At 46.0% G+C, this 18,559-nt stretch overlaps 1 protein-coding gene across 1 annotated transcript; it reads right to left on the bottom strand.

The window, feature by feature from the left end:
* Positions 1-1,681: 1,681 nt before the first annotated feature.
* LOC145350658 (zinc finger protein PLAG1-like) lies at positions 1,682-17,140 on the bottom strand. The gene is made up of 7 exons (XM_080199875.1): positions 16,802-17,140; positions 15,501-15,656; positions 13,563-13,675; positions 11,779-11,928; positions 11,440-11,562; positions 6,281-6,711; positions 1,682-2,948 (listed from the first exon to the last, which is right to left on the bottom strand). The coding sequence occupies exons 1-7, from the start codon at positions 16,953-16,955 to the stop codon at positions 1,682-1,684; spliced, it is 2,394 nt and encodes a 797-aa protein (XP_080056001.1). The 5' UTR covers positions 16,956-17,140.
* Positions 17,141-18,559: the final 1,419 nt, after the last annotated feature.

Below are 18,559 nucleotides of genomic sequence, written 5' to 3'. Positions count from 1 at the left end.
AGGTCCCTCTGTGTGCCTTTACTTTTGATGGTTCTGCCATTTATTGTATAGCTCCCCCCTACATTAGTCCTACCAAATTGCATCACTTCGCACATATTTGGATTAAATTCCATCTGCCGTTTCTCCGCCCAATTTTCCAGCCTATCTATATCCTGCTGTATTCCCTGACAATGTTCATCGCTATCCGCAAGTCCAGCCATCTTCGTGTCATCCGCAAACTTACTGATCACAGCAGTTACACCTTCTTCCAAATCATTTATATATATCACAAATAGCGGAGGTCCCAGTGCAGAGCCCTGCGGAACATCACTGGTCACAGACCTCCAGCCAGTAAAAGACCCTTCCACTGTCACCCTCTGTCTCCTGTGGCCAAGCCAGTTCTCTACCCATCTAGCCACCTCGCCTTTTATCCCATGAGATTTAATGTTTTGCTCCAACCTACCATGAGGTGATTTAAATATAGAATAACAGATACCCAGGAGTGAAATATAGACTGGAATCGAATTTAGGGGTTTGTGTTGGTTTATATATAGAATAAATGATACCCGGGAGTGAGTTACAGACTGGAATCTAATCGAGGGGTTCAGGGTGGTTTACATATAAAATAACTGATCCCCGGGAAGTGAGTTACAGACTGGAATCTATTTGAAGGGTTCAGATATTTTACATATGGAATAATGGAAACCCAAGAATAAGTTTCTAACTGATGTGCACAAATGGTTTATATATAAAGTGGTATCTGGGGGTGAGTTACAAACTGTGATTTAGTCAGTGGGAATGTTTCCGTTTTTGTAATCTTCTTCTGGAATGTGTCAATGTTTGCGAAAGGTCTATGGACAGGAGGAGGTCATTCACCCTCTTCCGCCTGCTCCACCACTCAATTTTACCAAATAAAAATCCATCAATCTCAGGTGTGAAAGCTCCAGTTGAAAAAGAGTTCCATTGACTGATTGTTTGCTAATGTACAAATGAGTATTGCTGAAAAAAGACATTTTGTTGAAGCTTTCTCTCTTGCATTCATCAGAACACCCACAAAAAATATCAACATCAGCTGAAACAATACATTTGTACTGTATGAGTGTGCTGATTGATTGGCAAGTGGGATCTGATTAGTAGCAGTATTACCATGGAGAATGCGCTAGCAGATGGTGACTGGCAGTTAACTGCCAAGCATTGTTCAAAATTTAAACCAGGCAGCTTGACTCTGATTGGTCAAGGCATTGGCCTGAGGAATGAATCAGAAAATGGCTGTCGCTTATTTCATTTCACTGAAACAGATGCAACGTGTGCACATGTTCTTTCAGTCTGCAAGATCCCTGATGAGTGCAAGATGAAAAGGTTTGATAAAATGTCTCTTTTTTTCAGCAATATTCAAGTTCCACATTTGCCCTGAATCACCCTAAGTTTCAAATCCATCGAACTGGATCATTACAAAAAAGGTCGGACTTCAGAAATAAGAACAAACATATTTTGAAAATGGTAATGCTCGAAGTGCTTTTACCCACAAGTGTTGGAGAGTGAATATCCTGAGAGTAATGGAAAACAGTTTATATCAAATATATTTTAAAGTATGACAGTTCAATGTATACGACTTGAGTCTTTCAGATTTGATTATCTGTGGGATCCCAAACCTCTGTGACTGCTGCCTGGAGCTCCCTGATTGGGTGAAGGCAGCAATAGATTACTGAAATACCTGATGAAAGCGGGGCAATGGAGTAGGTGCCAGACTGGAGGGGAAGGGTGACGAGACCCGATGAAGCTGGGTCAAGCTCAAGCTGGCCACTGAAGACCCCCCGCCCCGCTGCTGCCCCTCCAGGGGGGCCATTCTCTGTCCAGCCTCCCCTTGGCTATATGACAACCCCACATCGCCACCTGGAGGCTGGCTGGCACCAGGAGGTGTGGGCAAGAGTTCTAGCAAATGGGAGAAATCTATCGAATTCATGTTGAGGGGCTTGATGTCTTTGTGCATGGTGTTGGTACAGCCTGTGGTATCCAAGGAAACGCTCAAAGTTTCCAAACCAGTATTTGTGCTTTCCTTACCAGCTGCCGATTGGGATTCATGCTCTGGAATATCTCCTGGTAAATCCAAATTGTAGCCCCTTGTGCTAACCTTCAGAATTTGCTCCTTGCTGGCCAAGGGGCTATATGAGGTAGTGTTGAGTTGGTACTGGGGGGTTTGCATACATCGGTTTGTAGGAGGTGGAGTGGGAGGAGAAAGAATTGGGGGTGCTGTCTCCAAGCAACACAGCCTCGTCGCCACTGGGCTGGATACCATGTGGTGGAACCTTCTTGGTTGTTGGCCAGATGACAATGGATGGGTGTAGCGTTCAGGGCTCAGGTTGGCATTGTCCTTCAGCACTGGCTCACCCAGAGAATCAGGCCATAAAGTGCCAACCTCCTCCTTCAGAGAAATGGGCGAACCGCCATTCAATGGCCCTGCCATCCCACGAGACATCAAACTCCCTCTGGGCATTTGCTGGGCATGGCTTTTTTTGGTGTGCCGTGTCAAGTGATCCTTCCGGCCGAAGCGCTGGGCACAGAATTGGCAGAGGAAGTCTTTGCGCCCTGTGTGAACCACTGTGTGTCGCCTGACGTCCTTGCGTGTGTAGAAGCGCCGCTCGCAGCGATCGCACGCGTGCCGCTTCTCCCTGGTGTTGCTAGAGAGTCTACCCGCGTGGCCCTTCAGGTGCTCCAGTAGCTGGTCTGTCTGCCCGAACTCGCGAGCGCACACTCCGCAGGTCAGGTCACCTTTGGCAGCCGCGTGCAATGCCAGGTGCCGCCTGTAGCCCAGTTTTGTGTTGTATCTCTTGCCGCACACTTCACACCTGAGCAGGGTCTTGTTGGGGTCATGAGTCTGGAGATGGTTCTTAAGGTGATCCTTCCTGTGGAACATCTTCTCACAGTACGAACACTGGTGAGACTTCTGAGGACAGTGAGTGGCCATGTGTCTAAAGGAACATAACATTGAAAAGATTAACAGGGGCAACAAGCTCTCAAATCTCTTCTTCAGGGAGACGTTTACACAGTTAACTGTACTGAAAAGGTTCAAAGTCTGTCAGGAAGGGCCCGCAGTAGGAGACGTTTCCCATTCTCATGCTGCCAATGAGGGGCTGTGTTTGCTGCAAATCTCATTTCTCGAGCTTGTGGCTGCTGTCCAGGTTCAGACGGTGAAACTGGGATTGGGAACACAGGTTCATGCTAGAAAATGGCAAATTTAGGACCAATATCAGGAACTTATCCTTAGTACAAGATTGACTAACATATGAAATAGACTTCCAAATATGTAATGGAGGAGAAAATCTTGGAATAATTTAAGAATGTGAGCAATAGGTAAAGATGTTGTTAACACATATATTTGTAGAGCATAGAGAAATAGCTTAAAGTTAAATAGATTGGATATAGTTAGGCATATTGATAACCCACTTTATGGAAACAACTGTGAGTTTAGTCACAAACATAGGACATAAGGTTCGATGCTGCTAACACAGCAATACTTAGGGATAATAAAAAGACTGCCTGTATTGTAGAGATAACATCAGAGATGTGATGTGCAGTGAAGCATACACCACATCCTGCAGGAATGTAAGAGGCCCACGTTATAAAAAGCAAATGGTCTGCAAGATGTGTTGTTTATACAACTAAGCATAAAAGGGGGAAGGGGTCACTGAGATAGTCGGGACAGCAGTGATTAAGTTGGCAAAGAGTTGATTACTGCCAATCTGAACTGGACATGTAACAGTATTGGATAAGATGGATGAGTTTGCTAATGCACTCTTGTGATAACAGGAGACATTGTTAGATGGGGAGTAGAGGTGATAGGAACTTAGGGCACCTCGAGCCAATAGGGGAATGTCAACACATAGATGGGACAGGGACCACCAATTAGGGGAGAACATCACATTGCAAAGCCATCACAATGCTTGTAAAAAAGGTATAAAATGTGCTGCAAATCTATGTGAGGTGTGCCTATTTCGCTAGACACCCGGTCTTGCAAGAACGTCAAAAATCTTGCTCCTTCAGAACTTGACTTGACTAAATTGTTTAACTGTGAGCTGTGTTTCTCACAAGAAGATTGGAAATATGTTCAGGAGTGGGCCATTCAACCCCTTGTGTGTGTGTGCGGCACCATTCTGGCTGAACACATTAACATTTGGGTTTGACTCCATTTACCACCCCAAGTTTTTAAGTTAATGTCTAGCAATCAATCGATCTCAACCTTGAACATGCTCAGTGTTTGAGGATGTAACAATCTCAAGGGTTGGAAATTACGCAGATTCACCCCCAAAGTGAAGACATTTCTCTTCATGTTAGCCCTAACTGGCACACCCTTGTTCTTAGACTATGACCACATAGAATCTAGATTCTCCACGTATAGGGACACAGTGTGTCACCATCTACCCTGTCAAACCCTCTAATATTTTAGATGTTTCAATGAGATCATCTTTCATTTTTCTAAACTGCTGAGGAAATTGGTCAATTCTATTCAATCTCTCCCCAGAGGACAACTTCCTCATTCCTGAAATCAGTCTATTTAAATTATTATTCTTTACAGAAAATGTTTACCAGGATGTTGCCCGGTATGGAGGGCAATAGCTAAGAGGAGAGGTTGGAGAAACTTGGTTTGTTCTCACTGGAACGACGGAGATTGAGGGACGACCTGATTGAAGTCTACAAGATTATGAGAGGTATGGACAGAGTGGATAGTCAGAAGCCTTTTTCAGGCTGGACGAGTGAATTACTAGGGGCCATAGATTTAAGTGTGAGGGGCAAAATTTAAAGGAGATGTAGGATTGAGTGTTTTTTACATTGAGGACGGTGGGTGCCTGGAACTCGTCGGGGGAGCTAGTGGAAGCAGATACGATAGTGACGTTTAAGGGGCATCTTGACAAATACATGAATAGGATGGGAATAGAGGAATATAGTACCTGGAAGGGTAGGAGGTTTTAGTTCAGTTGGGCAGCATCATCAGTGCCGGCTTGGAGAGCCAAAGGGCCTGTTCCTGTGCTGTAATTTCCTTTGTTCTATAGTGAGAGACGGCCGGTTAAAGTGAGCCATATGATCTTCATTATATCAGTTTATGATACAATCGAGATTGGAAATATTAAGACTGAAGACAAAAGGTCTCAAAAACCTGAGGGTCACAGGGAGGTCGGGGATTTGCAGTTTGGAGCTTTTAAATTAGCCCAGAACAGACACTTACTGGTGACCCTTTGTAGCTTTTTGGTTACCAAATTGGTGACAATGAAAGTGATTTATCCAAAGGCTAAATTTACAATTAAGGTCTAACTGTTTATCAGAAATCTCAGACATTTCCAATGTCCTGGTCACTACTTATCCCTTGCATGGCATCACCAACACATTATCTGTTCAATATCACTGTGCTGCTAGTAACAGCTGGCTGTACACTCCTGGTTTCAAAGATATTTCAGCATCTGTAAAGAACTTTGGGACCTTAATCAGTATGTGATTGTGACTATGCTTGATTGATGCAGTGCCCCTCAAGTTCCTGGTGACAGACTAGTGACCTGTTCCAGGAATAATTAGCTACAGAAACAGACAAAAATCTGTCCTATACACTGTCAGGAAAGGCTGAGAGAGAAACTGTGGGACAAGGTAAGAGTAGGAAATCTGCTAAATAATTGCAAGATCCTTCTTACTTAGAATCCCTACAGTGCAGAAGGAGGCCATTTGGCCCATCAAGTCTGCACTGACCACAATACCACCCAGGCCTTATCCCCTGAACCCTATCTATTTACCTTGCTATTCCCCCAATACTAAGGGGCAATTTAGCATGGCCAACCAATCTAATCTGCACATCTTTGGACTGTGGGAAGAAACCAGACTACCCAGGGGAAACCCACACAGACACGGGGGGAAGATGCAAGCTCCACACAGATAGTGACCCGAGGCCAGAATTGAACCCGGATCTCTGGCACTGTGAGGCAGCAGTGCGATTCACCGTGCCACCGTACTGCCCTATTGTTCCCAAAGCTCTCCAGCTCTGGGAGTTCTCATCACCTCTGGGCTTGTTATAGACTCATCGATAGAGATTGGTTTGTGATGAGTTAATAACTCCATCATTGTTGTTATGATGGGAGGTGAACCAGGTGGGCTATTGGTTTTATTTCATCCAGTAACTGCAGTGTTGTACCAATCTGACCCAAGACAGCAACAAAACCAAAAACAAAGATATTCGGGGAGGTGACAAGGAGCTTGGTCAAAGAGATGGGTGAAGAAATGCAGGGATTTAGCAGAGGAATTTCACAGCCAAGTTCTTTACCTTATCAGTTTGTATTTGGAGACAAATGCTTTGGCGCAGTCACGTTGTGAGCAGATATATGGACGTTCTCCAGTGTGTGAGGAGGAATGCACTGTCAGCTTGTCTTCAGTGAGGAAGATCTTCTCACACAATGGACACGGGAATGTCTTCCGTGGTTTTGTCTCTTCTCCCTCCCTTCCTGTGTCCACAGTCTGATCCTCTTGCTGCAGGGCCTTCAGGCTCACCGTCTGGTCAAACTGACCACCTTGGACGATGGCCTCTGTCCTCAGGCAGGCAGCAGTGTGCTCGGTGCCCAGTAGCCCAGTCATGGCCAGTCCGCGCACTCTCCCTCGAACCATTGCCTGATCTGGCTGGTTGCAGGGATGTGATTCCAACAAACTAAAGTTACTGAAGACATTACAGCAACTGGAGCATTTCCACCGGCTGGCAGTCTCCACCTGCAGGAGAAAAAAGTAACTACAGTTTAATCTCAGAGCAGAAATCTACACCACAGGTTGTGGTGCCTAAATCCACTCTGAAAGATTCATTCAAATAATCTCATCCCGCTACTCTTTTCTTGGAGCCCTGCAACTTCCTCTCCATCAAGTATTTATCCAATTTCCCCTTGAATTCACCTCCTTCTGCATCTGGATCCTGACCTACCTAACTCATAGACCACAATCAGTAAGGATAGGCAACAACACCTCCTCCATGATCATCCTCACCACCGGTGCCCCACGAGGTTATGTTCTCAGCCCCCTACTATACTCCTTATACACCTGTGACTGTGCAGCCAAATTCCCCTCCAACTCAATTTTCAAGTTTACTGAAGGCACCACCATAGTGGGTCAGATGACGAGACAGAGTACAGGAGTGAGATAGAGAATCTGGTGAACTGGTGCGGCAACAATAATCTCTCCCTCAATGTCAACAAAACAAAGGAAATTGTCATCGACTTCAGGAAGTGTAGAGGAAAACATGCCCCTGTTCATTTCAATGGGGGCAAAGTGTCGAGAGCTTCAAGTTTTTAGGTGTCCAGATCACCAACAACCTGTCCTGGTCCCTCCCACATACTGAAGCTGTGGTTAAGAAAGCCCACCAACGCCTCTACTTTCTCAGAAGACTAAGGAAATTTGGCATGTCAGCTACGACTCTCACCAACTTTTACAGACGCACCATAGAAAGCATTCTTTCTTGGTATGGCTCCTGTTCTGCCCAAGATCGCAAGAAATTACAAACGGTCATGAATAGAAACATTGAAACATAGAAAAACTACAGCACAATACAGGCCCTTCAGCCCACAAAGTTGTGCCAAACATGTCCCTACCTTAGAGATTACTAGGCTTACCTATAACCTTCTATCTTACTAAGTTCCATGTACTTATAAGAACATAAGAAATAGGAGCAGGAGTCGGCCATCTAGCCCTTCGAGCCTGCCCCGCCATTCAATAAGATCATGGCTGATCTGAAATGGATCAGTTCCACTTTCCCGCTCTCTCCCCATAACCCCTAATCCCCTTGCCTACCAAAAACCTATCTACCCGTGTCTTAAATATATTTAGCGAGGTAGCCTCCACCACTTCAACGGGCAGAGAATTCTAGAGATTCACCACCCTTTGAGTGAAGAAGTTCCTCCTCAACTCCGTTCTAAACTGCACCCCCCTTATCTTGACGCTGTGCCCTCAAGTCCTGCTATCCTTTCTGAAAGAGAAGAATCTCTCTACTTTTACCCTATCCATCCCCTTCATTATCTTAAACGTCTCTATAAGATCCCCCCTCATCCTTCTAAACTCCAATGAGTACAGACCCAACCTATTTAGTCTCTCTTCATAGTCCAACCCCCTCATCTCCGGTATCAGCCTAGTGAACCTCCCCTGCACTCCCTCCTACTGCACACAGTACTCCAGCTGCGGCCTCACCAGTGCCCTGTACAGTTGCAGCAAGACCTCCCTGCTTCTATATTCTATCCCCCTCGCTATAAAGGCCAACATTCCATTCGCCTTCTTGATCACCTGCTGCACCTGCAGACTGGGTTTTTGCGACTCATGCACAAGGACCCCCAAGTCCCTCTGCACTGTAGCATGCTGCAGCTTTTCGCCTTTTAAATAATAATCCCTCCTACTATTATTTCTGCCAAAGTGGATAACCTCACACTTGCTAACATTATACTCCATCTGCCAGGTCCTCGCCCACTCACTCAGCCTATCTAGATCCCTCTGCAGACTTTCCACACCCTCCATGCAATTTGCTTTTCCACTCATCTTCGTGTCATCAGCAAATTTCGTCACCCTACACTCAGCCCTCCAGATCGTCTATATAAATGGTAAATAGCTGAGGCCCCAGCACCGATCCCTGCGGCACTCCGCTAGTCACCAACTGCCAACCAGAATAGCACCCATTGATACCAACTCTCTGCTTCCTAGTAGACAGCCAATCCTCTAAGCTGTCTACAGACTTTTATCTAAAAGTCTCTTAAAAGACCCTATCGAATCTGCCTCCATCACCCTTGCCGGCAGCCCATTCCACACACCCACCACCTTCTGAGTGAAAAACTTATCCCTGACATCTCCACTGTACTGAATCCCCAGCACCTTAAACCTGTGTCCTCTTGTGGCAACCATTTCAGCCCTTGGAAAAAGCCTCTGAGAATCCACTCGATCAATACCTCTCAACATCTTATACACCTCTATCAGGTCACCCCTCATCCTACATCTCTCCAAGGAGAAAAGGCCGAGCTCCCTCAACCTATCCTCATAAAGGCTTGCTCCCCAATCTAGGCAACATCCTTGTAAATCTCCTCTGCACCCTTTCTATGGCTTCCACATCCTTCTGATAATGAGGTGACCAGAACTGAGCACAGTACTCCAAGTGGGGTCTGACCAGGGTCCTGTATAGCTGCAACATTATCTCTCCACTCCTAAACTCAATTCCTCGATTGATGAAGGCCAGCACACCATACACCTTCTTAACCACAGCTTCAACCTGCGTAGCTGCTTTGAGTGCCCTCTGAACTCAGACCTCAAGATCCTTCTGATCTTCCACACTGCCAAGAGTCCTACCATTAATATTATATTCTGCCATCCTATTTGACCTGCCAAAATGAACCACTTCACACCTATCTGGGTTGAACTCCATCTGCCACTTGTCTGCCTCATCTTGCATCCTATCAATGTCTCGCTGCAACTTCTGACATCCCTCCACACTATACACAATACCTCCAATCTTTGTGTCATCAGCAAACTTACCAACCCATCCCTCTACTTACGTAGCCCAATCCATCACGCAAACCAGCCTCCCATCCATTGACTGTGTTTACATCAACAAGGACAAAGTGTCAAAAGCTTCAAGTTTTTAGGTGTCCAGGTCACCAACATCCTGTCCTGGTTTACACTTCCCACTGCCTCAGAAAAGCAGCCGGCATAATTAAGGACCCCATGCACCCCCGACATTTTCTCTTCCACCTTTTTCCTGACGGAAGAAGATCAAAAGTCTGAGGTCACGTACCAACCGACTCAAGAACAGCTTCTTCCCTGCTGCTGTCAGACTTTTGAGTGGACTTAGCTTGCATTAAGTTGATCTTTCTCTACATCCTAGCTATGACTGTAACAATACATTCTGCACTCTTTCTTTGTCTTCTCCCCGTGTACTCTATGAACAGTATGCTTTGTATAGCATAAGAAACAATACACTGTATCCCAATACATGTGACAATAATTAATCAACCAATCAATGAAAGCTACAACTGAAAGATTGAAGAAATTGGGGCTCTTTTCCCTTGAAAGACGTCGACCGAGGGGGGATCTAATAGAGGTATATAAGATTATGAAGGGTACAGATAGAGTAAACAGAGGTAAGCTATTTCCTATAATAGAGACACGTAGGACAAGGGGCCATGGACTTAAGGTGAGGGGGGAGCAGGACAACACAGATATTAGAGGGAGGTTTTTCACACAGAGGGTAGTGGGGGTATGGAATGCTCTGCCAAGTAAGGTGGTGGAGGCAAACATGCTAGAGTCCTTTAAGATTAACTTAGACAGGCACATGACTGAGTTGGAGATGGGTGGACATAGGAGAACCTTTTAAATAAGGGTCATTAGCATTGGGGCGTCCCTGGTAATGTAAATGGGTATAGTATGATAATAATGTTTTTTCTCTTTTCATTCACAGGTTTTAAGTCGGTCCACCTCGTGTCCAACGAGGGGCATACACGTGATGGGTCGTACTGGGGCTGCTCTTGGTTGTTCGAGATTGGCCTAGTGCTTCATGTCGTTAGTGTGTGCCTAAACTGGACCAGATACTGGGCAAGACGACAGCTCAGTGACTATCACTGATTGCTGTGCAGACACATGGATTTGGGCCGGTGTCTGTGGGAGTTTGCGCATTCTTCCCGTGCTTGTGTGGGTTTTCTCCGGGTGCTCCGGCTTCCTCCCACACCCCAAAGATGTGCTGTTAGGCTGATTGGCAGGAATAAATTGTCCCTAAATCAGTTTCCCTCAATCTGGATGGCCATAAAACATTAGATAGGGGTCATGGGTAGAGAGGTGGACTGGTGGTGTTGAGATGGCGGCGCGGGCTCGTTGGGCCGAAGGGCCTGTTTCCTGGGCTGAATTTGTTCTTTGTTCTTTGAATCCACTTCCAGATCACAGTGGCGCAGAACTGCTGCCTCACAGAGCCACAGGGACCAGGGTTCAATTCCAGCCTTGGGTGACTGTTTGTGTGGAGTTTGCACATTCTCTCATGCCTGCGTGGGTTTCTCATGGGTGACTGGTTTCCTCCTACAGTCCAAATATGTGCAGGTTAGGTGGATTGACCATGCTAAATTGCCCATTAGTAGCTCAAAGATGTGCAGGTTAGATGGATTGGCCATGATAAATATGTGGGGTCAGAGAGATAAGAGCCGGGGGAGAGGGCCTGGGAAAGATGCTCTGTCAGAGAGTCGGTGCAGTCTTGATGGACTGAATGAGCTCTTCTACACAGTAGGGATTCTGTGATCACACAACTCAGCTTAGGGAAAAAAACACAGTCCTCATCTCATTCTCTGCTTCTTTTGCCAATTATCCTATATCCTTGTGCAATATTTTATACACACTATATACATATCTATCAATCCTGTACATTTCCTTTGGTTATTGACCCTCTTGTCATTGGAAAGAAACAAACCAATCCCTGAGTGTTAAAACAAGACTTACGGTTGGAGATGTGTAGAGCCCAGGCTCCTGTTTGATAAACACTGAAGGAGTTTCCATGAACTTGGCGTAATCTGCTGCATACCAGACCTTCAGCTCCATGTGTGGTTGGATGCTCTACAGAAGATACCATTTCATTAGCATTTAGATAGTAAACACCTATCAATGATGGGATTTCACATCTGTGTACCCGTCCCCCCCTCGCCCATGGCACAACCCACTGGCTGATACCACCCTATCAGGTGGCACTTCCCACATTGGTTGACGTCTTCCCTGTGGGCGTCACAGTGACAGATCCTCACTCCCAGTGGATCCAAGATGTACAGGGCCTACCTTTACCGTTGTGAAGTACACTTCTCCCTGGTGCTGGTATGCTACAAGGGTTTGCTCTTCCAGATTCCTCGCCGGACGTACAAACATCATCCAGTTACCCGATTCTTCATCCGGAGTGTTAATGAAATATTTTACCCCATCCTTTAGAACCTGAGGAGACAGATAGTGTGCCTATGGATCAAAGTGTACAACAGGCCTCCCTGAAACACAAACTCTCCCCTACTCCCTCACCATTCCCAGAATCAGTGGAACAGGAAGAGGCCATACAGCTCCTCGAGCCCGGTGCACAGTTCAGTTCGATGATGGCCAGTGTATATCATCATTGCTGGTTCTGGTTCCATTTCCCTTCAGTTCCTTTCAATAAGAATCTCTCAATCTTAATCTTGACATTTTCATTTGACCCCCAACACCAGCAGCCTTTGAGGATTCCACTCCCCTTTGTGTGAAGAAATGTTTCCTGTTTGAAGTATGCATTGTTGGCATCTCTTTCCACTCAGGGTGCAGATCATTAGTGCCAACAGCCTCATCACTGTGTGCCAATTGATGCCAATACTCAGTTGCATAACGTTGCCCGAGGGATGCCTGAAGACGTGTGCAATTACAAGGCACAAATCAGGAATACAATGGAATACTCTCTACTTGACTGCATGAGTGCAGCTCCAACAACACTCAAAAGGCTTGACACCATCCAGAACAAAGCAGGTCACTCAATTGGCACCCCATCCACTATCTTAACCATTCACTCTCCCCATCACCTCTGCAGAGCGGCAGCAGCAGGGTGTATCATCTACAAGATGCACTGCAGCAATTCACCATCACCGAACGGTTCTCCTCCAAATCACTCATCATCTTGACTTGGAACTGTATCCCCCTTCCTTCACTGTTGCTGGATCAGAATCCTGGAACTCCCTTCCTAACAGCACTGTGGGTGCGCCTACACCGCCCGGACTGCAGCGGTTCTGAAATAAGATTCACCATCATATAGAACTAAACAATGGTGTCAAAATACTGGTGGGACTGTTACAGTGCACTTGGTGAGCTCTTGGCTGGACCACCAAGCTCATCAAAATAGAAGGAGCTGCTGAAGAAGAGAAGAAGAAAATCTCAGATGAAGGAATGTTGCCGCCTTTCTTTCTCCCAGAAATTTATAGGTTCTGGAAAATTTGAATTCTGTTCTCTCTACAACAGCACAGAGAGTGAGGACAGTGGGCAAACCCAGAAACCATGCTTCCTTAGCCAGTGGGTGGACACTTGTTGAGAATACAGCGTGGTAAAATCCCTACAGTGCAGAAGGAGGCTATTTGGCCCATCGAGTCTGCATCGATTCTCCAAGAGAACATCTTACCCAGGCCCACTCTCTTGCCCTATCCCTGTAACTCCAAATATTGAGCCCACTAATCCCCCAACTCACGCACCTTGGCTCACCAAGGGGAATTTTATCGTGGACAATCCACCCATTTTGCACATCTTTGGACTGTGGGAGATAATTGGAACACCCAGAGGAAACTCATGCAGCCACAGGGAGAACGTACAAACTCCACAGAGAGTGACCCGAGGCCAGAATTGCACCCGGATCCCTGGTGCCGTGGGGCAGCAGTGCTAACCAGTGTGCCACCATGCCACCCAAGAAATCATGGGAGAGTGTGGGAATACGCAGTGATGTAAAGGTCAGCTATGATCTTCCTGAACATGTTTAAAGGACCATGTAGCCTCCTGCTCCTATTTTTAATGTTACTGCAATCTCATTGCAAGGGAGGCTAATCAACTTGCTTCTCAATCCATACCTGTAACACAAGCCTGCTCTCATCGCTGTTGGTGAGCTTGGTTGTAAGCTGACCCACGTATGGTCCAAACTGTGTCCGTTTCTGAATCACCTTCTTGGCAAAGACTCCGAGGACTGTAAAAGGGCACCAAATTACATAGGATTACATAGCATTGACAACACAGAAACAGGCCATTCAGCCCCACTGCTCCATGTTGGGGCTTCTGCTTTCTGCCCTAGTTCATGCACCCCATTCAGCACGATCTTTACCCCTTTTTCCTACATGTGTCACTATTCCTACACCCCTCCCCACCTCCAGCCCACAAGTGCAAATTACTTTGCTATGTCCACCCTAAATTTAAAGATTGCTATCGGGTCAGCAGTTCCAGCCTGTTCAGCTTTACCTGAAGAGTAAAACCCATCAGGTTTGGAATCATAATGGCAAATCATCTCCAATATTTCTATATATGGTGTACCCTGACAAAGCAAGATGGCGGTCAAAATCCATCTGCATGTGCATACTTGTCCATACAAGCACAGCAAATCAGTTTGTCCTTGGCCAGAGACATAGTGCCAGCAAAAACCTGCTACAGAGCAGCTGCCACAGCCTAACCTGATGTGGAGTTGGTGGCATTGGCCTGGAGTGGGCACGGTAAATAGTCTCACAACACCAGGTTAAAGTCCAACAGGATTATTTGGAACCATGAGCCTTTGGAGCTGAGGAAGGAGCAGCGCTCCAAAAGCTCGTGATTCCAAATAAACCGATTGGGACTTTAATCTGGTAAGACTTCCTTAAAGAGGGAGTGGGCAGCTCGACATGACTCACATCCACTCCCGTTGACAGTAAGACCGTATGTCAGTCTGAGGGGCAGGATGATGTGTACCAGCCAGTCAGAGCTGGGGATGGGGTGCTGAATGTCTCCTATGTGGTTATAGCAGTTCAGCAGCTGCTGAATAAGGACAAAGTTGTTGCCAAGGGTCCCAAGATCGTGAGCGAGTGAAAGCAACAAATCAGTGCCCGGGACAATGACCCGTTTGCCTCCTTCTGTGACCTCCTGTTGGTTGGGAAGCTGTGGGACAAACATCATTGGAGTCAATGTGATGTTTTGTTCACTGGTTGGAGACAGAATCTCATCTGGTACAGCATTTGTATTTGCTTAAAATATCTTTCACAGCACATGGGAGAGCATCTTTTGATAAACATCTCTGCTCCTGGCTGCTGCCCACTCAGCCACAGAGTAAAACAGTAGAACTGTGAAGAACAGCCCGTGGAGACCTGAAGCTCATTGTGGCCTGACCGAATCTCAGCAAAAGTTGCAACAATAAATGGTCAGTCAGTGTTCGAATAAAAACATGGAATTCCAGTGTGTGAGTGTACTTCAAGTATGGGTAACTGGACCTTGGCCACTGGATGTGGAGATGCTGGCATTGGACTGGGATAAGCACAGCCTCACAACACCAGATTAAAGTCCAACAGGTTTATTTGGTAGCACAAGCCACAAGCTTTCAGAGCACTGCCCCTTCGTCAGGTGAGTGGGAGTTCTGGTCACAAACAGGGCATATAAAGACACAAACTCAATTTACAAAACAATGGTTGGAATGCGAGTCTTTACAGGTGATCAAGTCTTAAATGTACAGACAAGCGGGGAGTATTCCTTCACGCTCCTGACTTGCCCCTTCTAGATGGTGAACAGGCTTTGGGAGGGGGGGTCAGGAGGGGAGTTACTTGCTGCAGAATTCACAGTCTCTGACGTGTTCTCATGGCCACAGTATTTATGTGGCTGGTTTAGTTAAGTTTTTAGTTGGCGGTCACCCCCCCCCCAGAATGTTTCCTAATTGACTTGCCTCCATACCATTTTGTTTCTGTTGCTTTGTCACTGAGTGCAATTATGTCTATTTCTCGTTCTCTGGATTCTGTTTATTCACTTCAAACGGGAGGAGATGCGAAATGGGTACTCACTCTGTTTGCTGACAGCTGGCATCTCCAGTACTCGGAGGGCCAGGTAGTGTGGTAGAGTCAGCCGTGCGCGGCTGGGAATGGTCCTGTCCCTCACCTTGATTAACGGTCCGTGTATCAGGCACTCCCCAGGCAGGCATTTGCCACAGTCCGCACACCCTACAACAACAACATGCATTTACATAGCACCGTTAATGTAGTAAACATTTCACAGCAGCAAATAAAACAACACTGGGGACTCATTCACACAAGCAGATATTCAAGAGCCTGGTCACACAGACATAGGTTTTAAGGAGTGTCTTAAACATAGAGAGAGAGAGAGAGAGAGGTAGAGTGCGGGTGAGGTGTCGGGAAGGAATTCCAGAGCTTGGGACCAAGGCATGAAGACATGGCCATTAACAGTGGAGCGATTATAACCTGGAATGCCAAACACATTTTATAGGCTGCTTGTTTAACCCAGCTACCTGGTTCTTGTATTCCAATCCCTTTGCAATATCCTATATCAGGTAGGAACTGTTAAAAAGACAAATCACTCTGCAACTAAGCATGCACACGTGCAGAAACTTGCATGTAATGTCAATCCCTGTGAGTTTAGCAACCAGAATGCTCATGCATCCTGACAAAGTTCCTCTTCCTAACAATTTAACTTGCTTATCCATTTATAATGACATTTGGTCATTCTTCACTACTATTCTAGTGCGATTTCAACCTTTACATTTTCAGGTTCCATAAGACCGACCCTTCTCCTCATCTCCAATTTATCCTTCTCCCTTCCAATGTCTCTTCCCTTCTACTCTTCTGCCCCTCATCCAACCAACCAACAGTCTCCTCCATCCTCCTCTCCTCCATCCTCCTCCCCTTCTACTGGCTCCTCCATCCTTTTCCCCTCCAAACCCTCACCCAAATCCTCCTCCTCTATCTCACTCCTCAACTCCACCTCTCCACCTACAATGGGCAATAACAAAGCCCACATCCCAAGACTTGAACGAAACACAAACTCAAGACTCCTGCCAGGCCCAATTCCCGCCAGTGGTGAGTGACTTATCCAATCGAAGTTCACTGGTATAAACCAATGAGCAGGTTGCATGTGACCAGTAGTTTCTTGACCTGCAACACTTCAATCATCATCACTCACCCACTCAGAGCTGGTGGGCTGGTGGTGGTGGTGGTGGTGGGGTGATGGGGTGGGGGGTGGGGCTGGTGTTGACAATGCATATTTGGTTTTGAAATAAGGGGTTCAAAAGAAAAAGCAAGGTGGAAAAGTGAGCTCCAACTGAACATAAGTTAAGGAAAACCAAACTTACAGAGCTGATCTGTAGACATGTTCAAGGAGTTTGAGGGGCAGACCTGCGGAGGAATGGATGGTTCAGTAAATGCAGCGACAATCCTTACAGCTTTCCAAATATTCCCAACACAATTCCTTTTCACTTGATTTACTTTCACAATTCCTTTGATCATAGACACCCCTTATCTGGGTCAGAATACAGAGGTCAATGGACTAAAGCTGGATTGGGAAATTTGTCAAGTTCCCATATCAATGGTTCCATAGTGACATACTGCAACAACAAAACCAATGACTTACATTTGTATAGCTTCTTTAACGTCGTGAACTGTCCCAACATGCTTTATAGGAGTGTTATTGGGCAAAGTTGAACACATAAGGAAATATCAGGATGGATGACCAAAAACGAGGCCAAAGGGGTGGGTTCAAAGGAACCTCTTAACAGAAGAAAGATAGGCGGAGAGGTTTAGGGACAAATCCCAGAATTTTGGACCACTGGTTGTTATTGGGATCGTGCTTTGTACACCTCCAATACACCAGTCACTTCACTGTGTGCAAAGCATGATGGGACATCCTGAAGTTGCTAACGGCTCTATATAAATGCAAGTTCTTCCTTTTGAATTAAACAGATGCATTATATCTCTTAAACCATTAAGCCTCTTTTTCAGCTGTTGTCAATGCACTGCATGTAGACTAGTCGGGTCATTCTGACAGGGAGCTGGGGCTGCACTGTCGGACGTCAGCAAATCTATAAGATTCATCAGTGAAATTGTGTCCTTCCCCGTTACAAAATTCTTGCAAGAGAAGTCCTGCTGTTTCTTTTCATTCACATCCAGGATAAAGGGGAGATGGTGGTATCGTCACTGGATTAGTAATCCAGACAGCCAGGGCAAAGTCTTGATAAGACAGCATCTGGAGTATTGTGCACAGTTCTGCTCTCTTTATACAAGGAGAGATATTGTTGCCATGGAGAGCGTGCAATGTAGGTTTTCCAGACTAATCCCCAGGATGGCAGGATTGTTGTGTGAAGAGAGGTTGGAAAGTCTGTGGCTGTATTTTCCCAAGTGTTTCAAAAAAACGCAGTGACCTCACTAAAATTTGAAAAGTTCTTAAAGTGCATGACAGGGTGGATTTAGATTGGATGTTTGCCTTGGCTGATCAGTGTAAAACCAGGGGATATAATCTCAGTATAAGAGCTGGAATCTTATCACCATTCATGCCAGCGGGATTTTCCCATCCTGCAGCAGTGAATGGAGATTGGGCTGGCCACCAAATTCTCCGACCTCGCTGCAGTGGGAGCATGGCATGAACGGGCAATAAGATTGTGCCCATGGAATTGGCCATTTATCGATGAGATGAATAGGAATTTCTTCAGTCAGAAGGTGGTGAATCCACCACTGAGGCCTGTGGAAGCTCAACACTGAGTATGTATAAAATACAAATCCATTGATTTCAGGAGACAAATGACATTGAGAGATATTGAGATGGTGCAGGGAGGTGTTGCTGAAATGGATGATCAGCCACGATCTAGCTGAGTGACTGAGCAAGCTCGATGGGCAGAATGTCTCATTCCTGTGTCGATGTTCATACATCCACCACCCGCATAAACACTCACACACTTAAACATAGTAAGTAGTCTCACAACATCAGGTTAAAGTCCAACAGGTTTATTTAGTGTGCCTACCCCAGTCCACTGCCAGCAACTCCACATCACACTCAAACATACCACACTCATACACACCACACACAAACATACCACACACACAAACTTACCACACAC

This window comes from Carcharhinus amblyrhynchos, chromosome 12 (assembly GCF_965287045.1).
Source record: "Carcharhinus amblyrhynchos chromosome 12, sCarAmb.v2.hapA, whole genome shotgun sequence".
NCBI lineage: Eukaryota > Metazoa > Chordata > Chondrichthyes > Carcharhiniformes > Carcharhinidae > Carcharhinus > Carcharhinus amblyrhynchos.
The sequence above is the reverse complement of the archived record's forward strand: the minus strand, read 5'-3'. Positions and strand labels throughout refer to the sequence as shown.

Coding starts and splice junctions, on each gene's coding strand:
- LOC145350658 (XM_080199875.1), bottom strand. CDS start 16,955: ATGATCAAAGGAATTGTGAAAGTAAATCAAGTGAAAAGGAATTGTGTT. Junction 15,657..16,801: donor CATGTCTACAGATCAGCTCT/GTAAGTTTGGTT, acceptor TTGTTGTTGTAG/GGTGTGCGGACTGTGGCAAA. Junction 6,712..11,439: donor CATCTCCAACCGTAAGTCTT/GTTTTAACACTC, acceptor CTGCAGGTGGAG/ACTGCCAGCCGGTGGAAATG.